The sequence below is a fragment of the Malus domestica genome, chromosome 16, assembly GCF_042453785.1.
Source record: "Malus domestica chromosome 16, GDT2T_hap1".
Classification (NCBI taxonomy): Eukaryota; Viridiplantae; Streptophyta; class Magnoliopsida; order Rosales; family Rosaceae; genus Malus; species Malus domestica.
The window spans coordinates 21,040,398-21,062,695 of record NC_091676.1 but is presented as its reverse complement, the minus strand read 5'-3'; the positions used below and the strand labels follow the sequence as shown (position 1 = coordinate 21,062,695).

General features: G+C 37.7%; 2 protein-coding genes across 2 annotated transcripts; one reads left to right on the top strand and one right to left on the bottom strand.

Moving 5' to 3' along the window:
* Positions 1-7,352: 7,352 nt before the first annotated feature.
* On the top strand, positions 7,353-8,989 carry LOC103411174 (large ribosomal subunit protein eL14y-like). The gene is made up of 5 exons (XM_008349817.4): positions 7,353-7,499; positions 7,616-7,717; positions 8,323-8,452; positions 8,540-8,652; positions 8,770-8,989. The coding sequence occupies exons 1-5, from the start codon at positions 7,497-7,499 to the stop codon at positions 8,821-8,823; spliced, it is 402 nt and encodes a 133-aa protein (XP_008348039.2). The 5' UTR covers positions 7,353-7,496; the 3' UTR covers positions 8,824-8,989.
* Positions 8,990-9,246: 257 nt separating this feature from the next.
* On the bottom strand, positions 9,247-13,515 carry LOC103411175 (uncharacterized). Its single transcript, XM_017325783.3, has 6 exons — positions 13,377-13,515; positions 13,167-13,293; positions 10,720-12,403; positions 10,143-10,442; positions 9,630-9,889; positions 9,247-9,542 (listed from the first exon to the last, which is right to left on the bottom strand). Exons 1-6 carry the CDS (start codon positions 13,435-13,437, stop codon positions 9,347-9,349), a joined length of 2,628 nt encoding a protein of 875 aa, XP_017181272.3. The 5' UTR covers positions 13,438-13,515; the 3' UTR covers positions 9,247-9,346.
* Between the last annotated feature and the right edge of the window lie 8,783 nt (positions 13,516-22,298).

Genomic DNA, 22,298 nt, shown 5'->3' with positions numbered 1-22,298 from the left:
AAGATCGGTGCATCTAACTCAGTGGGAGAAACAAATGGAAAAGGCTTATCCACAACTAGAGGCAAGCCTCTTCCTTACAGGCCACCATCATTGGTTAATAAAAGAGAAGGAGAAGCTAAATGGAGGCAGCCCGACATACATAGTGAAGCTTTCTCGGGCATCGATCATGGCTCAAAATGGGAGACTTTTTATCCCCCATACAATAATATGGCCAATCAACAACTTAGGAATGAGTTGGTAGAATTGAGAATGATGGTGGTACCGAATGGTCAACCTCAAGCCCGCTTGATGTTTAGAATAACATATCAGAAGCCTTATCTTGAATATGTTGATGAGCATAATCTTTTTCCTCTCAATTTCAAAATGCCCGCATTCTCAACTTTCAGCGGGGAAGATTGTAATGTATCTTTCAGAGATCACATTTTTAAATTTTTGAATCACTATGTGGCGTTCGAGGGCAACCCCAACTACAAACTGAGATTGTTTGGGAACTCAATGGTGGGTTTGGCTTCCTAATGGTACTCTCTATTACCCCTTAATTCCATTGCTAACGGGGGGCAAATTGAGATGGCATTTCATGAGCAGTTCTATGGGGTGGAACTTGAGATGACTATTAATGATCTAGTGGAAGTGAAGCAGTATGAACATGAGTTTACAGATGATTTCATGATGAGGTTTAGAAAGACCAGGATGAGATGCCAGTTCCCAATCAACCATGCTTAACTCATAGTCATTGCCCAGAAGGCTCTGAGACTACCTCTGAGGAAAAAGTTCTATGATGTGCAGTTTAACGAGCTTCAGAAGCTAGTAATTGCGGCCACTAAGTATGAGAAGCTATTGACAGAATAACATCAAGTGAAGCTTTCATCTAAAGTACCTACTTTTTATAAAAATAAAGCACCAATACATCAATTGGAGTTTGAAGGCCTAGAGGCAAGGAAAAATGATAGCAGCCTGGGAGAAGGGATAGAGTTATGTGCTGCAAAGATGGCCACTCATTTCAAACCTTTAATGGTGAAAGGATTGAATCAACCCATCAATGACCAGAAGATCGTGATGAATGATGGAAGGTTTGTACCCATGAAACCTCTAAAGTATCAATCATATTCCTTTAACTTAACTAAAGCAGTGGACATCTATGAAGAACTAGTAAGGGCTCGGGTAATCTTGCTCGACAGCATTACGAATATGCCTAAACCTGAAGAACTCAGAGGGAAAAAAATATTGCAAGGTCCACTACACCTTCAATCACTCAATTGCTAATTGTGTGCAATTCAGATATTGGATCCAAGACCTTATAGTCAAAGGGAAATCATTGCTAGAAAAACCCCAGGCCAACATGATGATTGACACAAATCCATTCTCTGAAGCCCCAATCAACATGATAAATCTCAATTGAGTTAAGAGGGGGAAGGGAAAAGTTACCTTAGATGAAAGAAGAGAAAGAAAGCAGACACGTAGGCCAACAGAAGGCACTAGAAGGTTGCCCGACATGCCCTAAACAGCTATGGTCAAATGAGTGGTTTTGTGTAGTAGATGTCAATGTGAATGTAAGCTCGAGGTACCAGCATCAGGTGCCATCATTGATCGAGAATTGGTCAAAAGGAAAGAGGTGGAAGAATAGGATGTCGGCAGAAGTATTCTCTAGGATATTAAAGAGGCTACTAAGAATGTGTTCCAGAGCCTAAGAGTCTACCTGAAGTGTTTAGAAACTTTGAAGCCTCTGAAGAAGTGAAAAATAAAGATGTGAGGTTACCATGCTAGGTGGATGTTAAGACTCCCCAACCAACCAATCACGGCAGCATGGGACAAGGAAGGCTAGAAAGAACCATGAGCCCGATACCACCAGTTACAAAGGTGAATTCAGCCCGACTGGGCCGAAAATGGTACATAATGGGCAAAGACGGAATACCTATCAGAGAAATGGGGGCATCCATGATAAGAATGATTCAGAGGCAACACAAGGCTCATATGAACTTACTAAAAATTCCTACTATTTCAAAGGCTTTTAAGAATATTAAGTTAGAGGAGTTTACCCAAAGAGAAGAGAGATGACCTAATTGGAGAAGTAGGAAAAAAGTAGAGAAGGCTAATAGCAAGGCTGAAGGCGAAGGGGATCATGTTCCACAAACCCTTCATCCAGGGAAATATAGAGTATTAAGAAGAATGCAAAAAAGCATGGTGATGGTACTTACACCAGGTTGGAATCCAAAGCCTATTTGTTTTTTAACCATTTCTCCTGAGAGAAGGGTGCCTCCACCATCACATGAGGATATTCCCTTTTGGACTCTAGAACAACTACATGATTTCAACACAATAGAAGAAGATGAAGTGCCTGAGTTGATGTTAAGAAAAGATGCCCAAGCCTGGATGGACCGATTTCTGTGCTAGATTGGGGAGAAGAAGGAAAGAACACCTGGACCTAGCAACTTTCATGTAAACATGACCTATATGTTGTCCTCCATGTTCTGTGCAGAACCAAATCAACCAGCTGTTATGGAGGATGATTATTTGGCACAAGAGCCAATGATGGCTCTTGTTAATATTGAAGAGGTTAGTAAGGAGAAGTTAAGCCTCGTAGACTTGCCCAACCCCATATAAAAAGGGCCCGAGAGAGTTTATTATGAGAAAATGGTATTAAAAAAAATCAAGTTTGGCCTTGGCAAACCATCTAAAGCCCATATATATGACAACTCATTTAGAAGGGGTCCCTTTTAAAAAGGTGTTGATAAATGGGGGGCAACAGTTAATGTACTACCATTTAAATAGATAAAGAAACTTTGCAGAGGTGAGAAAGACTTTATTCCCACTGATCTCACAGTGTTTAGTTTTTCTAGGGTCATCACCAAAACACATGAGATACTGTCTTTAGAAGTAGACTTGGGATCAAGAAGATTATGTTGGCATTCTTTGTAGTAGACAACAACTTTACTTATGGGGCGTTGTTGGGAAGGGATTGGATACACCAGAGTATATACCATCTACCTTGCGTTGTTGTCTCTCATGAACCTACTACTACAAAATAAGGATTTTGGGAGATGGTGGAGGTCGAGTCATGGCTATTTCTCCCCACAACTAATATTGTTGAGGCTAATTTCTACAATCCTAATGTTAGGATCCTACAATGTCTATGTACTAACCAGAACGGCTGCCTTATCAAGGTAACGACCTAAAAACTCTTAGAACAAAGACTTTTTCTCACTTAAGAAGAATGGGACAAGCCTCATATTGTCCATGCCCGCCAACCCTAATAATAACAAACCAAAAGAGAAAGGATCAAGCAATAGCAGTTAGTTCATTAATCAAGATACTGATGAACTATGGAAAAGAACGAAGGAAGATCAAGAAAAGCTCAGCCAAGGAAATGGCAGAGTGAAGAGAATGAACTTCAGGCACCAAAGATGATCAAGGAAGAGAAATTTTGGAAGAAGAAATGAAGGCAGCCATCCACATGGTAGAATGTATATATGACTTGGATTGGCCGGAGGATGAGCCCGAGGCTTCAAAGTCAATAGAATTTTTGTCTACAGAGCCCGACAGAAGGTCCGGATGAAATCTAGGGAGCAGGAAAAGGGCCACTTGCTTACCTACCCAAGGACCAAGTGGTGTAAACTGATCAGACTGCACAGCCCATAAAGTACTTTATGGTGGCATTACATGTAATAAAGCTGATGAGTCATCACCCTTAGACCGCATTCGGGCAAAGCTGTCGCTACAGGAGCCAAACCGAGTTGTCTATAAAAGGAGGAAGAGAAGACAGGATTAAGGACACTCAAACAAACAAACAAAGACACTCAAACAAACAAACAAAAACAAAGACACTCAAACAAACAAACAAAAGCACAAACTCTGCTCAAAAAGCCAGATTTGCCTTTCAAAACGAAGCTGTAGTCAGCCCAAGCCTTCATTCCCCTCGGGATAATCTTTTCTCCTAAACGTTGTAATAGCTCTGCTACCTTGTTCTAACTTGTTGTAGTATCGATTCACCCTTTTGTATTCTCATTTCCCCTCTCCACCTCTAAGCTTTCAGACCTTTGACAGAACCACAAAGACAGGGACCTGCAAGACGATCAGCCTTAATTGATAAGGTTTAATCTTGCCCGACCTGCTTTGCTCTGTCTTTGTCTTCTCTTTCTTTAAAGTCTAGCAATATGTTGTATATTTTTAGTTATATGCAAGTTGTTTCTAGCAAAATCACGATGACAAAGCTTTCTCAATACTTGGATCCGATTTAAATATATCTTCAATGCTTAAATCAGATCTAAGTCCTAAGCCCGCAGGCTATGAATCTGATTAGTTTAAAAGTCCTTGGCCTCAAGGCATAAAAAAGAACTTTATGTGGACTTAACCCATCCACGACAATCCTTGATAAACGAGAAGTCCGAAGTTACTTGGGGCGCAAGTAATCGACCTACCTTCTAGTTTTCTTTCTATTATATCATGATTATCATAGAACGCTTAAGCATGGGATGGACTCTAATGGGAAGCCTCAAGGCCTACACCTAAGGCCTCACAAAGGCATCCATTTGGATTCATCCCATTCAGCGATCTCAAGAGTCTAAGTAAAGAATGAACTCTGATGGGAAGCCTCAAGGCCTACACCTAAGGCCCCACAAAGGCACCCATTTGGGTTCGTTCTATTCCTTGGATTCGGGTAATCAGAAATATAATAGTTAGAAAACTCCTACAATCACGAGAATAAATATGATGCGTTCGAGCACTGGTTTACTTATTGATGGGAAGCCTCAAGGCCTACAGTTAAGGCCCCACAAAGGCACCTATTATAACTAACACGGTTTCTTGGATACATACATATATACAATGAAAGAACGACAACCATTTTACATCTGCCATGCTAAAAATGGCAGTGGCACGCCTGAGCACCTAAATGTTAACCTTGATTGTGAGCCTCAAGGCCTATACCTAAGGCCCTACAAAGGCACCTCTCAAAGTTAACGATGTCCTTCTCTTTCAGCCTTGCCCGAAGAGCCTTGCCCGAAGAGTCTTGCCCGACGAGACTTGCCCGACGAGACTTGCCCGACAACGCCCAGAAACGAAGCAGAAGCCCGACAGCAGCCCTCAACCGGCGCCAACCTCCAGGGGAGCTGTGTGCTCGTCGGTCAGGAAACATCCCCAACGGAAATTCCTGCCACGAACACTCCCTTTAACTGGACATATGATATTATGAGTAAAATTCCTTGTTTACAAGGCAAGAAAAAGAACTTTATATAGACTTAACCTATCTGTAAACAATCCAACTAAGAAGTCTAAAAAACTTGTGGCGCAAGTAGTCAATCCATTTAATAACCAAAAAAGAACAATTTGTTATACAAAGAAAATGGTGGCACGCTCAGACCCATATTAGTTTTGATTGAGAGCCTCAAGGCCTAACAAAGGCTCCACAAAGGCACCATTGAAAGTAATAACAAACTCATATTGCAGTACAACAAGCAGCAAATCTTGCCCGACGTGCAAGACCCATGGGAGTTGTGCGAGGGACAAATCTAGCTCGAACAATTAGTTCTGCCATTCTTCCTTCTGGAATGGTCCTTCATGTGTTCCAAGCCATCCACCAAGTCCACCATCCAACTGTTTCCGACCTATTTCTTGTTTCAAGTGGCCACTTCTTATTGGGATGCTACCTATATCTGCGGATGAGTCCTTGTGAGCCATATTACCTTTTTCTTGGTCCCTTGCTTCAGGCTTGCTTCCACATGGCCTCCTCCTATTAGGTGCATTGGGTTGGAAAGATATACATATCAACAATACTCTTCCAATTATGGCAATAGGGATGACAATTTTCCCCATGAATTCGGATCTCCAAAGGGCTTTGCCCCTAATGAGTCGGGTATGAAGGATATTTTCAAATATAGTGTTTGGTTGGGTGAGGATGCTATTTTAACCTTCGATCCAACCCACCAACCCCACCTCGTTTGGAATATATGTTATAAAATAAAATAAAAAAATGTAGTTTGCTTCCAACTCTTTCACGAAAAATAATTTTGCGATTTGATTAAGAAAGCACTTTAGATGATCGAATTCGCTATTCATAATTATTAATTTTTTTTATGAATAGTCTAGATTTTTCAGGTTGAATATTTTATTTAAACACTACATATTAATAGAACTCCGGTTGTCAACTAAAACTCAACAAAACTACTATTCTAACCCTCTGATTAAAATTGACTAAAAATAAAAATTGTGAGCAATTTAGTAATCACAAGAATACAAATTTTGTTGTTTTTATTTTATTTTTATAAAGCATCACCTACATATGATTTTAACATCTCTAATATAAAAAATAAAATAAAATAAAATAAAAACCTCTCACCCCATTCTCACGTTCTCTCTCACTCTCTTCCTCTCTCCTTTCATTTAAAAATAAATAAAAAATATTCACACACACTTTGTGAGTGGGCATATGCTAATTCTAATTATAATTTTTTATAGCATATGCCCACACACAAAGCATATGGAGGAAAAATACATACGAAGATGAGGATGGTAATCATTGAACCATTGACATCCCTACTCCTAAACCCAACTCCTCAATTCAAACACATTGTGCGAATTACTGATTAGTATACATGTCATTAGACCAGTTTAGTCCGATACGTTTTACATCCTTAGACCATCTCCAATCGAAGGGTCCAGAGGGCCAGAGGGCCAAAAATAGCCCAAAAATCGTCTCCAACCGAAGGTCAGGCCAAAGAGTTCGTGGGCCCCACTAGACAAAAAAGGGCCAAAGGGCCAACCGGGAAACCCAAATGAGCCAGCCAGCCGGCCATAGGGAGGGCCACATGCTGACATCATGATGACGTCATATTTGATTTTTTTTTCTTTTTTTCTTTTACATTAAGTAACATGAAACAACATTAAACAATATTAAACAACATTAAATAACATTAAGTAACATTAAACAACATAAAAAAATTAACAACATTTTTAAAAACATTTAACAACATGAAAATTATTGACAATCCATAACATAAAATTATTGAGGTAATTTAATTTAAGTAACCATAGTAATTCAATTAAAATAATAAATTATGTTTCGTCCTATGGCTCTTTGGCAATTGGTTGGAGATAGTTTTTTGTGACAGGGCTATGCTTGGCCTGACCCTCAGTTGGAGACGGTAAGAAATGTGGTCATGCACTGTTCATTAAAATATTAATTTCTTGGAGGATCAGAGGATTAAAACGAGCTCATTGACTCTCCTTCGGTTGGAGATGGTCTTAGAGCCCTTGAAGAATGATCCAACTACATGACTTTGGGCCTTACTTGATGTTCATGTAAAGCCCATTAGCAGCAAAAGTGAGAACAAAAGCCAACCCAATTTCCGAACCAAACTCAAGATTAAAGAGGATCGAACGGTCCACAGCATCCTACAAAGACCATAAGAAAAACCCTAATCCTCCGCTACCATTTTCTCTTTTCTTCAAAGCTCCGCCTCCTCGGAAGTCCTCACACATCACACACTTCACCAGAACCAAAAATGGTGAGCTCTCCCTTCTCATCCATGGCGTTTTCCTCCTCTATATTCTCTCTCAATGCGACTTCGTTTCGTTCTTATTTTTTTGTCTCACTCTGTTTTGTTTGTGTTTTTTTGGACAGCCTTTCAAGAGGTACGTCGAGATCGGAAGGGTGGCTCTCGTCAACTACGGCGAGGACTATGGGAAGCTCGTCGTCATCGTCGACGTCCTTGACCAGAACAGGGTACCCTTCTTCCTTTTTTGTACATCATAATTTCATTTTTACTTTTTTGTAAATAATTTAGAATTGCATTCCTTTTTTTAATTGCCTGTAATTTTTTTTCTTCAGATTTATGCTTGATTTGTGGTTTTATATGATATTTATTTTAATAAATTTATGAAATGAGTATTGGGAATTTGTGTTTTTGTATGTTATGATAAGTTAAATCAAAGCTTCTGTTAGACCTAAGGGCGTGTGAATTTTCACTGTGTATTCGAATGCGGTTAGGGTTTTCGGAATTTGTATCGCCCGCGTTGTTGCTTTGTATTTCTGTACTGAAATCTGCTTCAGTGGAGTTCCCTTTTAGAAGGAGCATCGACGGTTATTGTTGAGAAGCTCATACCATACATAATGTTAAATCTCTATTGAAAATGCAAATGTGGATCCAGTTATTATTTCTGAAGCTTTACGCTCTTTGCACAATTTTTTATTGTCCCTTTTGAAGTTGTTTTTTTAATCTGGGTTTTTGTTAATATTTCAGTTGGTGTCAGGTTGCGCTCCAACTTGATCTTGTTCCCACCTCTCATGTGTGTATTTGATTTCGTAATTCTGCTTTTTGTCTTTTGTAGGCTCTTGTCGATGCTCCTAATATGGTGAGGTCGCAAATGAACTTCAAGAGGCTTTCACTCACTGACATCAAGATTGATATCAAGAGGGTGCCCAAGAAGAAGGAATTGCTTGCCGCAATGGAAGCTGCTGGTACACTCCATTATCCATAAATAACGATAGTCTTGTTTTCATTCCCGCGCCTTTGTTTTCTTTTCATAATTGTATGTATGTTGGCAGATGTGAAGAAGAAGTGGGAGAACAGCTCATGGGGTAGAAAACTGATTGTTCAGAAGAGAAGAGCATCTCTCAACGACTTTGACCGATTCAAGCTCATGTTGGCTAAGATTAAGGTTGGTTATGCTCCTTATCATGACGTTATTTATCTTTATCATTTAGATGATTACTGTTGTTTTCTTGTCCTTGTCATGTTGAACCATCCCAAACTAACATATTTCCCTGATTTGCAGAGGGCCGGACTGGTCAGGAGCGAGCTTGCAAAATTGAAAAAGGCTACAGCTTAAGCAATTTCGGTCGTGAAGTTTACAATTTTGTTATGGAATCTTTTCAATGTACTCTGATTGTAATCCCTTTCTTTATCATGGATCGAATTTAGTTTTCAAGAGCAGTTTCCAATATTGTTGACAAATGGGGAACTTTTTATTGGATGAATTTTCTGTCTTAACTGCATTTTGCTGTCGTCTTGATGTAGATTCATTCTTGAACAGCGTCTGAAATCTGTTTTGAGACCATTACTTTGCGTATTTTAGGTTCTCTGTTGCCGTTGCGCAACCAATACATGTTTGGTTGCTGCATCGCTCGGGAGTCTCTATTTAATCAACCTTGAACCAGTCTGTTTCCCAGCCTTGTGGTAAGTGCGCGAGCATAAATCCTCATGGTTACGGGTTTGAGGACTGGTATTGATGAGGAGGAAGAAGATGATGGTCTAAAGACTGTAAACCTAAAACAATTTTATGCATGTCAAATTTGCATGGCCGAATTTGTTCTTGTCACAAAGCTTATGGGATGAAAGACTGCAATGATAACTCAATCAAAATACACTTTGGTAGCAATGTTAGTGATTTCAACATTTAGTTCAGCGTCGCGGATTAGTCTGCGTAAAACAGATCGGACATGAATTCTTTCGTCTGGCCGACTCCAAAGGGCTTGAAGGACTTCCGGAGGGAAAACAGGTGCAGGCTGCGCGATCAACTGGTGGCCCTCGAATCTCAGTCCGTTCAGGCTAGAAACAAGGGACAAACGGACTATATCAGAAACATTTAATGGATGAAGGCGATGAACATCTTCCACTTTATATGCATTACACTACCTGTTGAGGATGGTCCACATATTAGGCCATTCAGCAAGCTTGAATTGCACATCCACAATGCCCTTGGATCTCTCATTTGCACGCTTTATCTCCCCGTGGGATTTACATATATGCTGGATTTGTGTCAGTGATACTGTTTCGTCGAAATTTGAAATCCTCACCACAGTTGTTCTTGGCACATCAATTCTATAGATCGGTAGAAGCTTTCCTTGCACTCGTATAGTATGTGCGGTAATTGCTATCTCTTTGGCTTCTTCTGTCTGAAATCAAGCACTCAAAAGGATGAATTCCAGAATATGATATTATGATGAGAAAGCTGATTCATTCAGTATCAGCAGCCTGGTGAAATAAATATTCACAGCGAAACAATAGTTTAACATGCAAGAGTCGGAACAATATCCACTTTTAACTTCCAAGAAAATGGGTTTATAATTTTCTTTCTTTCTTTGTTTTGGTAAACCTGATGCTTTGTTATTCAGTAAAAATACAGAAGCAAAGGGTAAATAAGCTCACCTCAAATTCCACATAAGCAACAGAGCTTGAGGAACCCAAGAAAACGCCAGATATGGCACTTCCACAGAAGTCAAGAGCTTCTTTTAGGTGATGTGAGCTTATATCATCAGTCAACTGTTTAATCACAACTGTTCGTGTGGGATTCTTTACCAATGCAGTAGGAACTTTAGGATCACCAATCAGCTTTGGAACAGTAACCTTATTACGCACATCTCTTGAAGAAGCCGCCTCAACAAAGATGTCGATATTTCTTACAGTGAGGTCAGTTTTCCCAAGAGCTTTCTGTAATCCTTCCTGGGTCTGCAATAATACCAAAGGACGGTCCAGAAAATTGTGAAATGGCTTAGATTTTGCTTAAGAGATACAATGCAACCAGCCACAATTCTATGACTTGTCTTCAGGACAACCAGAGTTAGGAACAGTTCGTCATTTCAGCTACAATATAATAAGACTCACAGTTTTCTCAATTTCTTGTAGCAGTATGAACAAAAATGTAACTGGAAAACAAAAGGACATATTTTTGGTTTAAAAAAAATAAAAGGACATTTTAACCTTAAGTAAGCATTTTGCCACATACCTTAAAATGAACCCAAGCATTTCTGAAATTGCTTCCTTCGATTAAGGGAAGTAGTTGTATCTTCACGATGTCCCCACAGCAATGAAGAACATCAACAACACTACCTTCTTTTACGTTTTTAGGCAAAAATTTCACCAATACCTTTCTTTCGAAGCCTTCCTTACCAGTTGGAAGATGGAACTGTCGGGTTTGTTTTGACTTTTTTCGAGATGCAACTTTCAAGTCATCACTGTCACTTTCAGATATGGAATATGTCTGTGTCAGGGGAGGGGTTTCCCTACATGGTTGTTCTTCACTCCCACTGACAGAGTTAGTCCCCTTGCCCATGGCATGGCCTCTCGACGAACTTTCTTTCCCTTTAGCATCACGTTTATGTGAATCAGCAAGGCTTGGAACCTTTGGAACGGAGCCTCCGTTTTTAATGATGTCATCAGACTTGTTGAGGATAGCACAGTTCTGAGGTTTATCAAATAAGGATTCCCTAGGAAGCTCCTTAATGCAGCCAATTAAGCCATTGATGCTGAATCCTTTTCCCATATCTTCTTCATCTCTAGTTGTTTCATTTGTTTCATTTAAAACTCCCAAAAGTCCATTTGAAGCCAACGAACCATCGCTCTTTCTTTCACTGGCCAGTTTTCCATCTTTTTGACCATTCATTGTCCTCATAAACATGTCTGCCAACCCCACCTTTTTAGATGATGCAGGCATTTTACCCACATCAGTACCTGCAGTAGGTGTTTGATCAAATATTGAAGTTGTTTTCTCACGTTGATGGTTTCGATTTCCAACTTCTGTGAATCCATTTGCAACATCCTTTTGCAATATCCTAGAATCTTCACCAGGTAACTGATGTGTTAAGCAGGACTGGAACTCAGTTTCTGATTTGAGAACCCCAATGTTGTCCGACATGACTTCCTGTAGTTTTCTGTGTGATTTAGGCTTGGCTTCTGATTGACCCATATCCTTGGAAGATATTTTCCGTGTTATATTCGAAGCTGCAGTTTCTGTAACACATCTTTCATCGATTTGAGAATCCATGAAGGCCTCAGATGATTGAACTAAACTTCCGCTTGCACCATCTTCAACAGTTTGACGACCAACATGTTTCTCTTTTTTATTAGATACAGCCACACCAATCAAATTGCTCAAAGATTCTTCCCCCCTTATATTTGATGACACATTTGTTGAGTTATTCTCTACATTTTCTGGACCAGCATGCTCCTTTCTAGCATCAGACACAATCACACCAGCCAAGTTCTCTGAAGAACAAAGTACACCTACTGAGGCCTGAGCTGTACCTTTAGACTTGCCAAGCTCGGTACTATCTATATGTTTATGCACCTCGACTCGTTTAGAAGCAGTAGCATCATGTACTTCAGACGAAGAGCATTCCCCAATTATATCATTTCTTAGACTCATTGAGACATTCTCCTTGAAACCGTGAGAGTCTCTTGTGATTTTTGGCATTCGAATACTACAATTGGGTTGATCATTTGCAGTGTCATGTGGACTATTCTTTGTCTTAATAACCTCCGGAACTGTCCTACCAGATGCGGAGTCAATTGCTTTGATAGTTTGTTGCTTCTGAAATCGGGGACTTCCCAGCATTCTTTCCTTCACATTAGTAAAAATGTCTTTCAGAGCATCCCAAGATCCCCCCACTTTGTTATGCATCTCCATATATCTATAAATCCAATTTTACAAAGGCTTAGCAACCAAGATCGATTATAAGATTCAGGCAAACACATTACAAATACAATTGACTGATGATGTTGCACCTTCACAACACCTTCCCACGCCAATCCCCCAAAACAAACAAATTAATTAATAACTAAAATAAAATGCAAACTACAGAAAGTACCATAAGTCGTGTATTTTTTACTTTCCAAAATATTTCAGAACGTGAGTATATGGCAAGCCTGCATACACTGCACATATTTTGCTCAACCATGCATATTTTTGCTTACGCCTATATGTTCTGCACACAATTTTCTGATCTCTATTTGGTTGCACGGACTCTCTTGAGCACTAAATGAAATTTCCCAGGAGTAATTTTTTATACCATTTGGCAATTTCTACAAAAAATGGGGAGTTCGGGCTTGCGTTTCCTATGTTTGTATCTACAATTGATTCTTCACGTGTATCATCATCCGCATTGAGACGATCACAGACTTAGGGAGACTATCTTAGACTTTAGGGTAGTTCAGAATTACTATTTTTGCATAGTTGGCACGCCACATGCTTGATGCACTCGATCAACAAGATAATTTGGTTTTAAATTTTCGGCATTGTGCACTAAATCACGGGCTTAATGTACGGGTTTTCTACAATTTGGGGTTTTTTAATGAATCGTTCTACAATTTAATGTTGGCTAATTTCATGAATTGTTCATTCCTCCACACATATAATGGAATAATAACTTTTGCTGGGTTTCAAAAAGATCTCACTTGCTGTTATCTGACTTATCAGCCGCTGCAGCTCTTCGCTCCTTCTCCTTCGAGTTCTCGGAACCCGACGATTTCTCCGCCGCACCGCTCGACGAAGAAGAACACCATCTTGTCGATATGGGAAGCGCTGAAACGGTACATATAATCGATTTTGTGAGAAAATGCGTTGGATGAAAAGTAACAAGGATGCTTTGTTGAAGTGGGTTTTACCTGTTTTGGGGAGATGATGATGATGCCATGGCTGCGGAAGAAGGAGACGAGAGAGGGCCATCTTCGCCTCCGCTCTCTTTCTTTTTCTCTCTGGTGGGAATAGGGGGGTTTTGCAAAGGTTTTTGGAAATGAATGAGGATTCTCCGGATCCTCTGTTTGTGAGGATCTTAAGGATCGTCAAATCATGTTCGTTTATTGTATATCGTACGATCGATTTTCGTCAGATATTATTTATATTTAATTTTTAATAAAAATATTTAAATTAATTTTTGACCGCATAATGTATGATAAACGAACACGATTTGAGGATCCCAGGATCCTCACAAAAAGGATCTGAAGAGGATCCTCATGGTATGGAAATTACCATTTCTATTTTCTATTTTGTATAGATATATATGTTTTTCTTTCGTGGGGAGCAATTAAAAGACTATTTGGTATTTAACTTGAATTTAATTTTTTTAATTCAAAATTCGTACTTGAAAATTCTTGTTTAGTGGAAATGTTTATACAAATTGAATTCAAAACCAACTTGAAAAAGATAGCCTATTTATTAAAAATACAAATAGCCAATTTTTAGAATTTTCAAACTCAACTTACTTTCCATTTTCAATTGAGTATCAATCAGTATAATTATCATTATTACTTAATATTACAGTCTAATTGTATTATTCTTCACTTGTAAATGAGAGGTCTTAAATTCAAATCTCGCCAAAGGCAATTTTGAACCAAATTATTATGGCTAGCCCAATGTGAGGTTTAGCTCACTCCCCCTATGACGAACCGTCCCTAATCTTATGTTTTTACAAAATTTAAAAGTGTGATTTTACAAAAATGCCCTTAGAGGCGAGGGTCTTCACTTCCGTTGACCAACATATAGCGAGGTGTATGAATTAATCCTTTAGTGTTTTCCTGAAGTACTCGACATTACGGACTCGAAGGTGTAAGCAGAAGAGGATTTTGGGTTACAGTTAAAGTTTTACAGAACTGTAAACCCGAGAAGTACTTTTGTTTAGTCACTATTTATATATTTTTATAATGTTTCTAGGGGTGTGATATCCACACACCCATTTTTACTTCTCACACACCCTTTTAATTTTCGGCCGTCGGATTGAATGAATTGAAGAAGATCAACGGATATAAATTAACAAAGAGTGTGTGGATAGCACACCGCTATATTTTATTTATCATTTAGTGATTTTTAAAAGTTGAAAAATAGAAAGAAGAAGTGGGGGAATGGGGGAATGGGGGAGAAAAGACAGAAGGGTTGCTGCCCAATCGGAGGAGAGGAAGAGAGGAGACTGACCAACCAGAGAGAAGTGAAAAGAGGGAAATGAGGGAAGGTGAGAAGGAGGGGGAAATCGGGTTTCCTCGTTGACCCGTGCGACCCGGGCGAGTATCAAGGCCAAATCCGTGTATTTTCCAGCCAATTTCCGGTGAATTGTGTTGAATCACTACCTGGAAATACCACCCTAACCCTCTCTCTTCCATTTTCATCCCAAAATTAGAAGAATTTGGTGGTATTTTGGAGGAAAAACCGACGGTGGCCCGTGTGGGTGTATGGTGACAATCCGTAAAAAATTGAAGCTAACCCAACCAATTACCACCACCCATAGGCTCCCTTCAACCTCAGGAATAAAGCCCAAGCAATGGTTGAGGCGTCGGAGTGAGTATGGAGGTCGAATTGAAGCACACCATTTTCTAGGGTTCCGGCGGGTTTGAGCGAAATTGAAGCTTTTCCCGGCCAAATTGGACTTGTACACATGTATAAAGTTCACTCTACTCATTGAGATCTTCATTCCTGTAAATTTTGGTAATTTTTGGAAATAGTTGGATTTTCCGGCGAGTCGGGGTGGCTGACCGCCACCCATGGCGGCGCGTGCGGCAGCGCATGGCCAGGGGGCTGTCGGTGTTATTGTTATGCTAAATTAGATACCTTGAGCTCAGTTTTGGTAATTATATGATGTAGGTTGATTGTTGGAACCTAAATTATCTATGTTACGTTAATAGGTCATTATTTGAATCGATTATTCGACCGTTGGATTGTTACCAAACTTTAATATGTTATAGTACGTGATATTTGAGGATCATAGGAACTTACGGATCGGGAATCCAATATACGGATCTTCCCGAATAGGATTTGTAAGTTCATAAAATAAAATATTAACCGGCACTTGGTTTTGGCAATTGGTGGAGATCCGACCGTTGGATCGTAATGGAACTTTAGGATGTTGTTTTAGAAGTATAATGTGGATCTTTGGAAGTAAGGGATCAGAATTCCATGATGCGGATCTTTCGAATCGAACTACGTAGGGATGTGTGTTATGTAAGTTGCATATTTTATTGATAAGAACTCTGAGATGTGATTTGATAATTGTTCTAGGCGACGATGGTTTGTGATGTCGCAATATTCGTGCTAGGGAGTCGTAGTGCGGACCTCAGGTGATGGGTCTCTTCCTTTCTATCGTATATATATATATATATATATATATGATTGATAATTCCACAAACAGTTATAAATTGATTATTTCATATAATAACTGTGAATGCTGTGAAGTACTAATGCGAACTACGAATGGGTTGATCCCTGTTTAGGGTACGTAAGCAGTCTAACGAGACGTTAGATGCAGCCATAACATAAATGAGATTAAATAATTGAGGCAATAGCCTTGTTTGGGAAATTGTGTAAGGTGAGGGACATTGGTGGAAAATATGAGAGTTAACCTTATGATTTAGTGATTGGATGTTGGTCATAAATCATTGTGTGAAGGATCGAAAATTTGAAGTAAAGAATTGTAAGTATTGATAGTTAGTTAAACTAATGTTTAGTTGAGCTTGTCACCGATAATTATTCCCAAAAATTAATAGTTCGGGAGTAGGGCGTTATAGATTGTGCATTTTACGCCACATTATTGATATATATATATATATATTTGGAAGCACTATGATATGGTTAAGTTTTGAATTGCATCAAGGCATGTCCATAAGTATATTATTGCGCATAATTATTATGAATGCTTTAAAGTACGAAGGTGAGTGCATGATGCATAGATAAGTTCAGGTGAGTATATGTTGTGAAATGTGGGATGCATAATTATGATTACATTTTATTTGGAACGATCGAGTGATGGCATGACTATATGATGTTTTAAGTAACTCCGACATGGTTGTACAGGTCACTATAGGTGACTCCGATTTATGAGCTAGCATGGATTGATAAGATATGGATAAGTTGTATAGGTCACTATAGGTGACTCCGATTTATGAGCTAGCATTGATTGATGAGATATGGATAAGTCTTACAGGTGACTCCGACTTATAAGCTAGCATTGATTGATGAGATATGGATAAGTCGTACAGGTCACTACAGGTGACTCCGACTTATATGTTAGTATTGATTGATAAGATATGGTTGTAGTCGTACAGGTCACCATAGGTGACTCCGATTGGCGTGCTAGTATGGGTTATTAAGCACTTGATTATTTATATTGCTATTGAGATGCTGTGTCGTGGTATATTCTGGATTTAATGTTAGTATACTTTTGATTTCATACTTATCCGTAGTATGATTTTCTAGAAGCTAAACAGGTGTTACGGTGAGGGATTATATTGTTTAGAAGGTCTTTATTAAGGCTTTATTTTCTGGCCACTCACTCTTGTTTTATCCCTCTAGGTCTACTAGCAGAGCTTTCGTATAGACGAGGATACGTGGCAAGTCTTGGTATTGGAGATTACCTTTGATGGTATGATTTTCAATCCACTATACTGTACTTTACTTATGCTCTGACGTCACGTGTGAAATGGGTTCATTTCCACTTGCAGCGCACTGTTGTATTTAGGCATTTTTAGGTTTAAATTTATTCATTTTTTTCCACATCATCACACTTTATGGCTCCGTCACCTTCCAGGTGCCAGCACATCTCGATTCAGAGTCCTAGTGGACATTCCGGGTCGGGGTGTGTCACCCCCACCGCTTAGTGTAGATAATATCGAATGTATTAAAAATGATAAAAAGCCATGTGGATTAGGTTCTGTTTGGAAGTGATTTTAAAATTATTGGAAACACTTTTGACGAGAGTGTTTTTTGACCTAATCTTTAGTAAAACTGCAAGTGAATCTTGAAAAAACACTTGAAGTGCTTCTTGTAAGAACTAACTAGTGTTTCTTCCAAAATGCACTTCAAATGCCTTGACACCCAAAAACACTTTAACCAAAAGAGTCTTCAGTTATTTTAAAAGTACTTTCAAACATGTTGTTAGTCTTTTAAAGTATGATTACTATCATTGAGTTTAACTTACAAAAAAAGTAGAGTTTCAAATTTTCAATACTCAAGCAAAATGTAAGCATAACAATGTAATCTGTCTGCTAGAGCATATGGATTGGTTGTTCACTTGTTCTTATTTTAAGATCTATACGGTAAGGCCTCGTTTGAATATTCTTGGGCCTCATTTTACATTGGACCTGCACTGACCCAAGAGCCTCTAATGCATTGTTCACCAAAGAAGTCACCAACTTTCTATCCTTTTCCATTAGTCCAAATTTAAAATAAGGTTGATGTTGAAAATATTGTTTTTAGAATAAACTGCGATTTGACTTTCTGAAATTATTATCTTAGTTTAAATTGACTTCTGAATTTTTTTTTTTTTGTTAAGTTATCCCCCTAAATTATGTGATATTAGCCAATTAACCCCTCATCATTAGCTTCGATAAAATTTCATTTATTTTGCCGTCAAATATTGGCACATGACTAGCACGTGATTCACTCTTGAGGGTAAAGCCATGCCAATATTTGACGGCAAAGTGGATGAAATTTTATCGAATCTGACGGTGAGAGGTTAATTGACTTATTTCAAATAGTTCAGGGGGTTAATTTACGAAAAAAAATAGTTCAAGTGGTCAAACAACATTTTACCCTATTATTATTAAATGGCTATTAAATTATGAGTCAATATGTAATATATAATTATTTAAGACATTTTCTATGTAAATCGTAAGCCTATAAATAGACACTCTAATAAGAAGAAATGAACACTCAAATTTTCTCCTCCTAATCTTTATATTATCTTTTCGGTTCACATGTTCAAACCACCTTAACCAATTTTATCTCATCTTATCTTCAATTGCAGTCACTTGTACTTCACTTCAGATATCTCCGTTCTTAATTTTGTCCCTTATCATGTGCCCACACATCCGACGAACCATTCTCATATATGCTAGGCTAATATTTTTTTCACGTGTTGATACTTGACAACCCAACATTCAGTGTCATAAAGCATTGTTGGCCTTATTATCGTCCTATAAAAATTTTCCTTAAGCTTTAGTGGCATACAACGATTGCACAACACACTCGATGCATTTTTCCACTTCATCCATCCAACTTGTATTTTATGGTTGAGATCTCCATCTAATTCTCTGTTCTTTTGCAAGATAGCAAAAGCGTTCGATTTTTGGTACTTCCAATCCTCACCTTTATCTCATTTGGACGCTCATTCCCACTAAACTTGCACTCCATATACTCTATGTTGACCAACTTATGCCAAGACCTTTAGATTCTAACACTTCCCACCAAAGGTTAAGCTTCATTACTTCCTCCTGAGTTCATCTATCAACAATATTGTCTGCAAAAAGCATACACAAAAGGGATAATATCTTGAATATATATGTTAACTCATCCATAACCAATGCTAAAAGGTAAGCACTTAAAGCTGAGCCTAACCCTATGGCTATGGAAAGCTTTCAGTTTATCTTTCATGATTTCTTATTGCCGTCCTTACTCCGTCAAACATATCCTTTTTTTGATTGGATATACGCTACTCATACTCCTTTCTTCTCTAGAATCCTCCAAAAAAATTTATTGGGGACGCTATCATACGCTTTTTCCAAATCTATAAAGACCATGTGCAAATTCTTTTGCATATCTCTATATTGTTCCATCAATCTTCATAAGAGAAAGATTGTCTCCATGGTCGAGTGCGCTGACATGAACCTGAATTGATTGTTTGAGACCCCTATCTCTTACCTTTAGTCTATGCTCAATTACTCCATCCCAAAACGTCATTGTACAACTCATTAACTTAATACCCTTATAGTTCATATAATTTTGTATGTCACCGGTATTCTAGGCACCAAAGTGCTCTTTCCCACTCATTTGGCATCTTCTTCGTTTTTAAAATCTTGTTGAAAAAGTTTGTGAGCCATGCTATGCCCGTCTCTTCCATAACCTTCCACACTTCGATCGCTATATTGTCGGGACCTACTGCATGTAAGATTGTGAGAATAAAGTCCCAAGACTTCGGCCAATTCCTCAAATTATCAATTAATTTTACATTGAAACCTCAAGCGTATTACATCATTCCTAATTGCTCGTAGAAACTTTGCAACGTGAGAGAAGGTAGTCAAAGACTTAATTAGAGAATGACAGGCTGACAGCTCCATCAACTTGAGAAGAAGAATCATCATATATAATATGAAGCCAAAGGGGCCTTCTTCTTGCCGTCCTTCCCAATTCAACCATTTGTTTGATTAGAAAATTATAAAATTCAAATCTCTATCTTGAATTTTGATTCCAAAGTTAGATTTAACTTCACTAAAATATCGTTGAAATGCCGTTGATGGTAAGGTGCTACAAATGAAAAACAAACTTCTAGATGCTGACACCAAATTCTACAAAACCCAAAAGAACAAGAAGGAAAAATGATCTTAGTGTCAAGACTGAAATATACGGAATTATTTAGCAAACAACACGTGTCATATATTAACATAAAGGTCACGTTTCAAATTTTATGTGTTGACTGAATTATGTGTTTTACTCTTTTATGTATTCGATTTCTCCTTTCTAAGGTGTCGCTTTCAAGAAAATAGAAAGATTTTAGAGCATTTCAATTGGAATTTTTAAATAGGGACAATTCCGTATAAAATGCGCACAAAATAAGTATATTACAAAATGAATCTTCGATGGATCGAAAAAGTTAGTCCCTAAATTATAGGCACTTACCGGATACATACTGTACGTACCAACATATAGGAGATGCATAGGGACATAACCTTGAATGGAGAATGGAACCCACAATCTTGATTGAAGCTTCTAATGCTTTAAATGCTTTTAGTTAATTAAAAAAAAGGTTAACATAAACAAAAGAGGTATTCATCAATTTCCCACATGAACTTGTGACTATTGGCCAATTTCCCCCCTCAACTCTCATAATTAGTCAATTTCCCCCATCAACTCTCATAATTAGTCAATTTGCACCCTACTGTTAATTTTTTAATTTGATCATAATTAAACAAGTGTGTGTAAGAAACTAAATAAGATGTATGTTAATCATTTTCCTATGTCTTATCCTATTACAAATAGATTAAAATTTAGAATTTTACAATTTATCATAAATAGTATTATTAGTCATAATAAATCAGTATGAAGTAATTTTATTTGATTTTTTACTATACAAAATTGATAACGAAAAGGATTGATGTGTACATTTTTGTATGTGAATACAATTTTCTTTATAAAAGTGAAAGCTAAGTTCAAGTAAATTGCGGAGAATAGAGCTTTAGTACAAAAATGGCTAGTCAATTCATAATTTTCGACTCCTTATTAAGAATAACCCATTTTATTGAAATAGGTCTGATCCATGAGTTTAGGATTATTATTTCTTCTTCTACATGCTTTAAACCCGATTCATAACTTTTTCTTATAATCAACCCATATCACATACTAATTGTATTATGTTTTTGTACATTTTACCCTATATTATGCAGGTGAGTTTATGTTAATTTTAGTACTTTGTTGGAAGTTATTAGAAAGATTGAAAGAAAAAAAAAAAGAATAGATGGAAAATTAAAAAAAAATTAACAGTAGAGTGCAAATTGACTAATTATGAGAGTTGAGGGGGGAAATTGACTAATTATGAGAGTTGAGGGAGGAAATTGGCCAAAATTAAAGTTGAGGGGGGAAATTGGCCAATGGTCACAAGTTCAGGGGGGGAATTGATGAATACCTCTAAACAAAAAATGTACACCCAATCAAATTATCACATAAAATCATAAAAACTTTAAATTTATGGATTATATTATAAGGACTCCCATTGGAGGTAATATTCCTTTAGAAACACAAATATTTGGTTTAAGTCTTGAAATGAGTATTCAAATATGGCGGTGGGAGTCCTTAAATAAGTACTCCTATTGGAGATGCTTACGGAGTTAAAAAGGTATTTGAACCGTTAAAGCTTAAAATTACTATATAATTCAGTTATTAAAAAAAGGAGAGGAGAAACTTCAAAGACTTTTATTAAAGTGGGTCACCAAATTGAAATTATAATAGTTAGTTGGCCTAATTTATCAATAAATTAAGCTGAATGAAAATCTTCATAGATCATTCTGAGGTTTTGTTGTTAACCTACTATATTTTTTTCAAAACCATTTGTTTTGGCTTTAGACGTGAAATAAAGTTATTGGTTCGACTCACATTTATGCAAGTTTATGGAAATATCGACGGATATATCGAAAAACAATATTGGTTGCTTTTAATGAAAATTACAAAATGAAACATTAGGGATTGTCAAATATTAGTTTGGATGAAATATAAGAGTTTCTCTGATCTTTAACATATGTGTCTGAAATATATACAATATCTGTCGATTTTAGCCTTAATAAGAGTTCTTCGAGATGAGGCGAAGTTTAGACTTCGCCCCCAATTTCCATATCTTTCTCTGATTTTTTGAATATTTTTATGAAAATATCGATTGTATTGAAGAAATTTTATATTCTTTGTATATGTGTGAGACATGTATTGTAAAGGTGATCAATAACGTGGTCAATGAATATGCTCGCAGGAACTACATAATTCCATTACCATGATATCCACAAATGGGCAGTTACAATTTTATAATTCCTTGCTAACATATTCAGAGATGATTTTGACCAAAA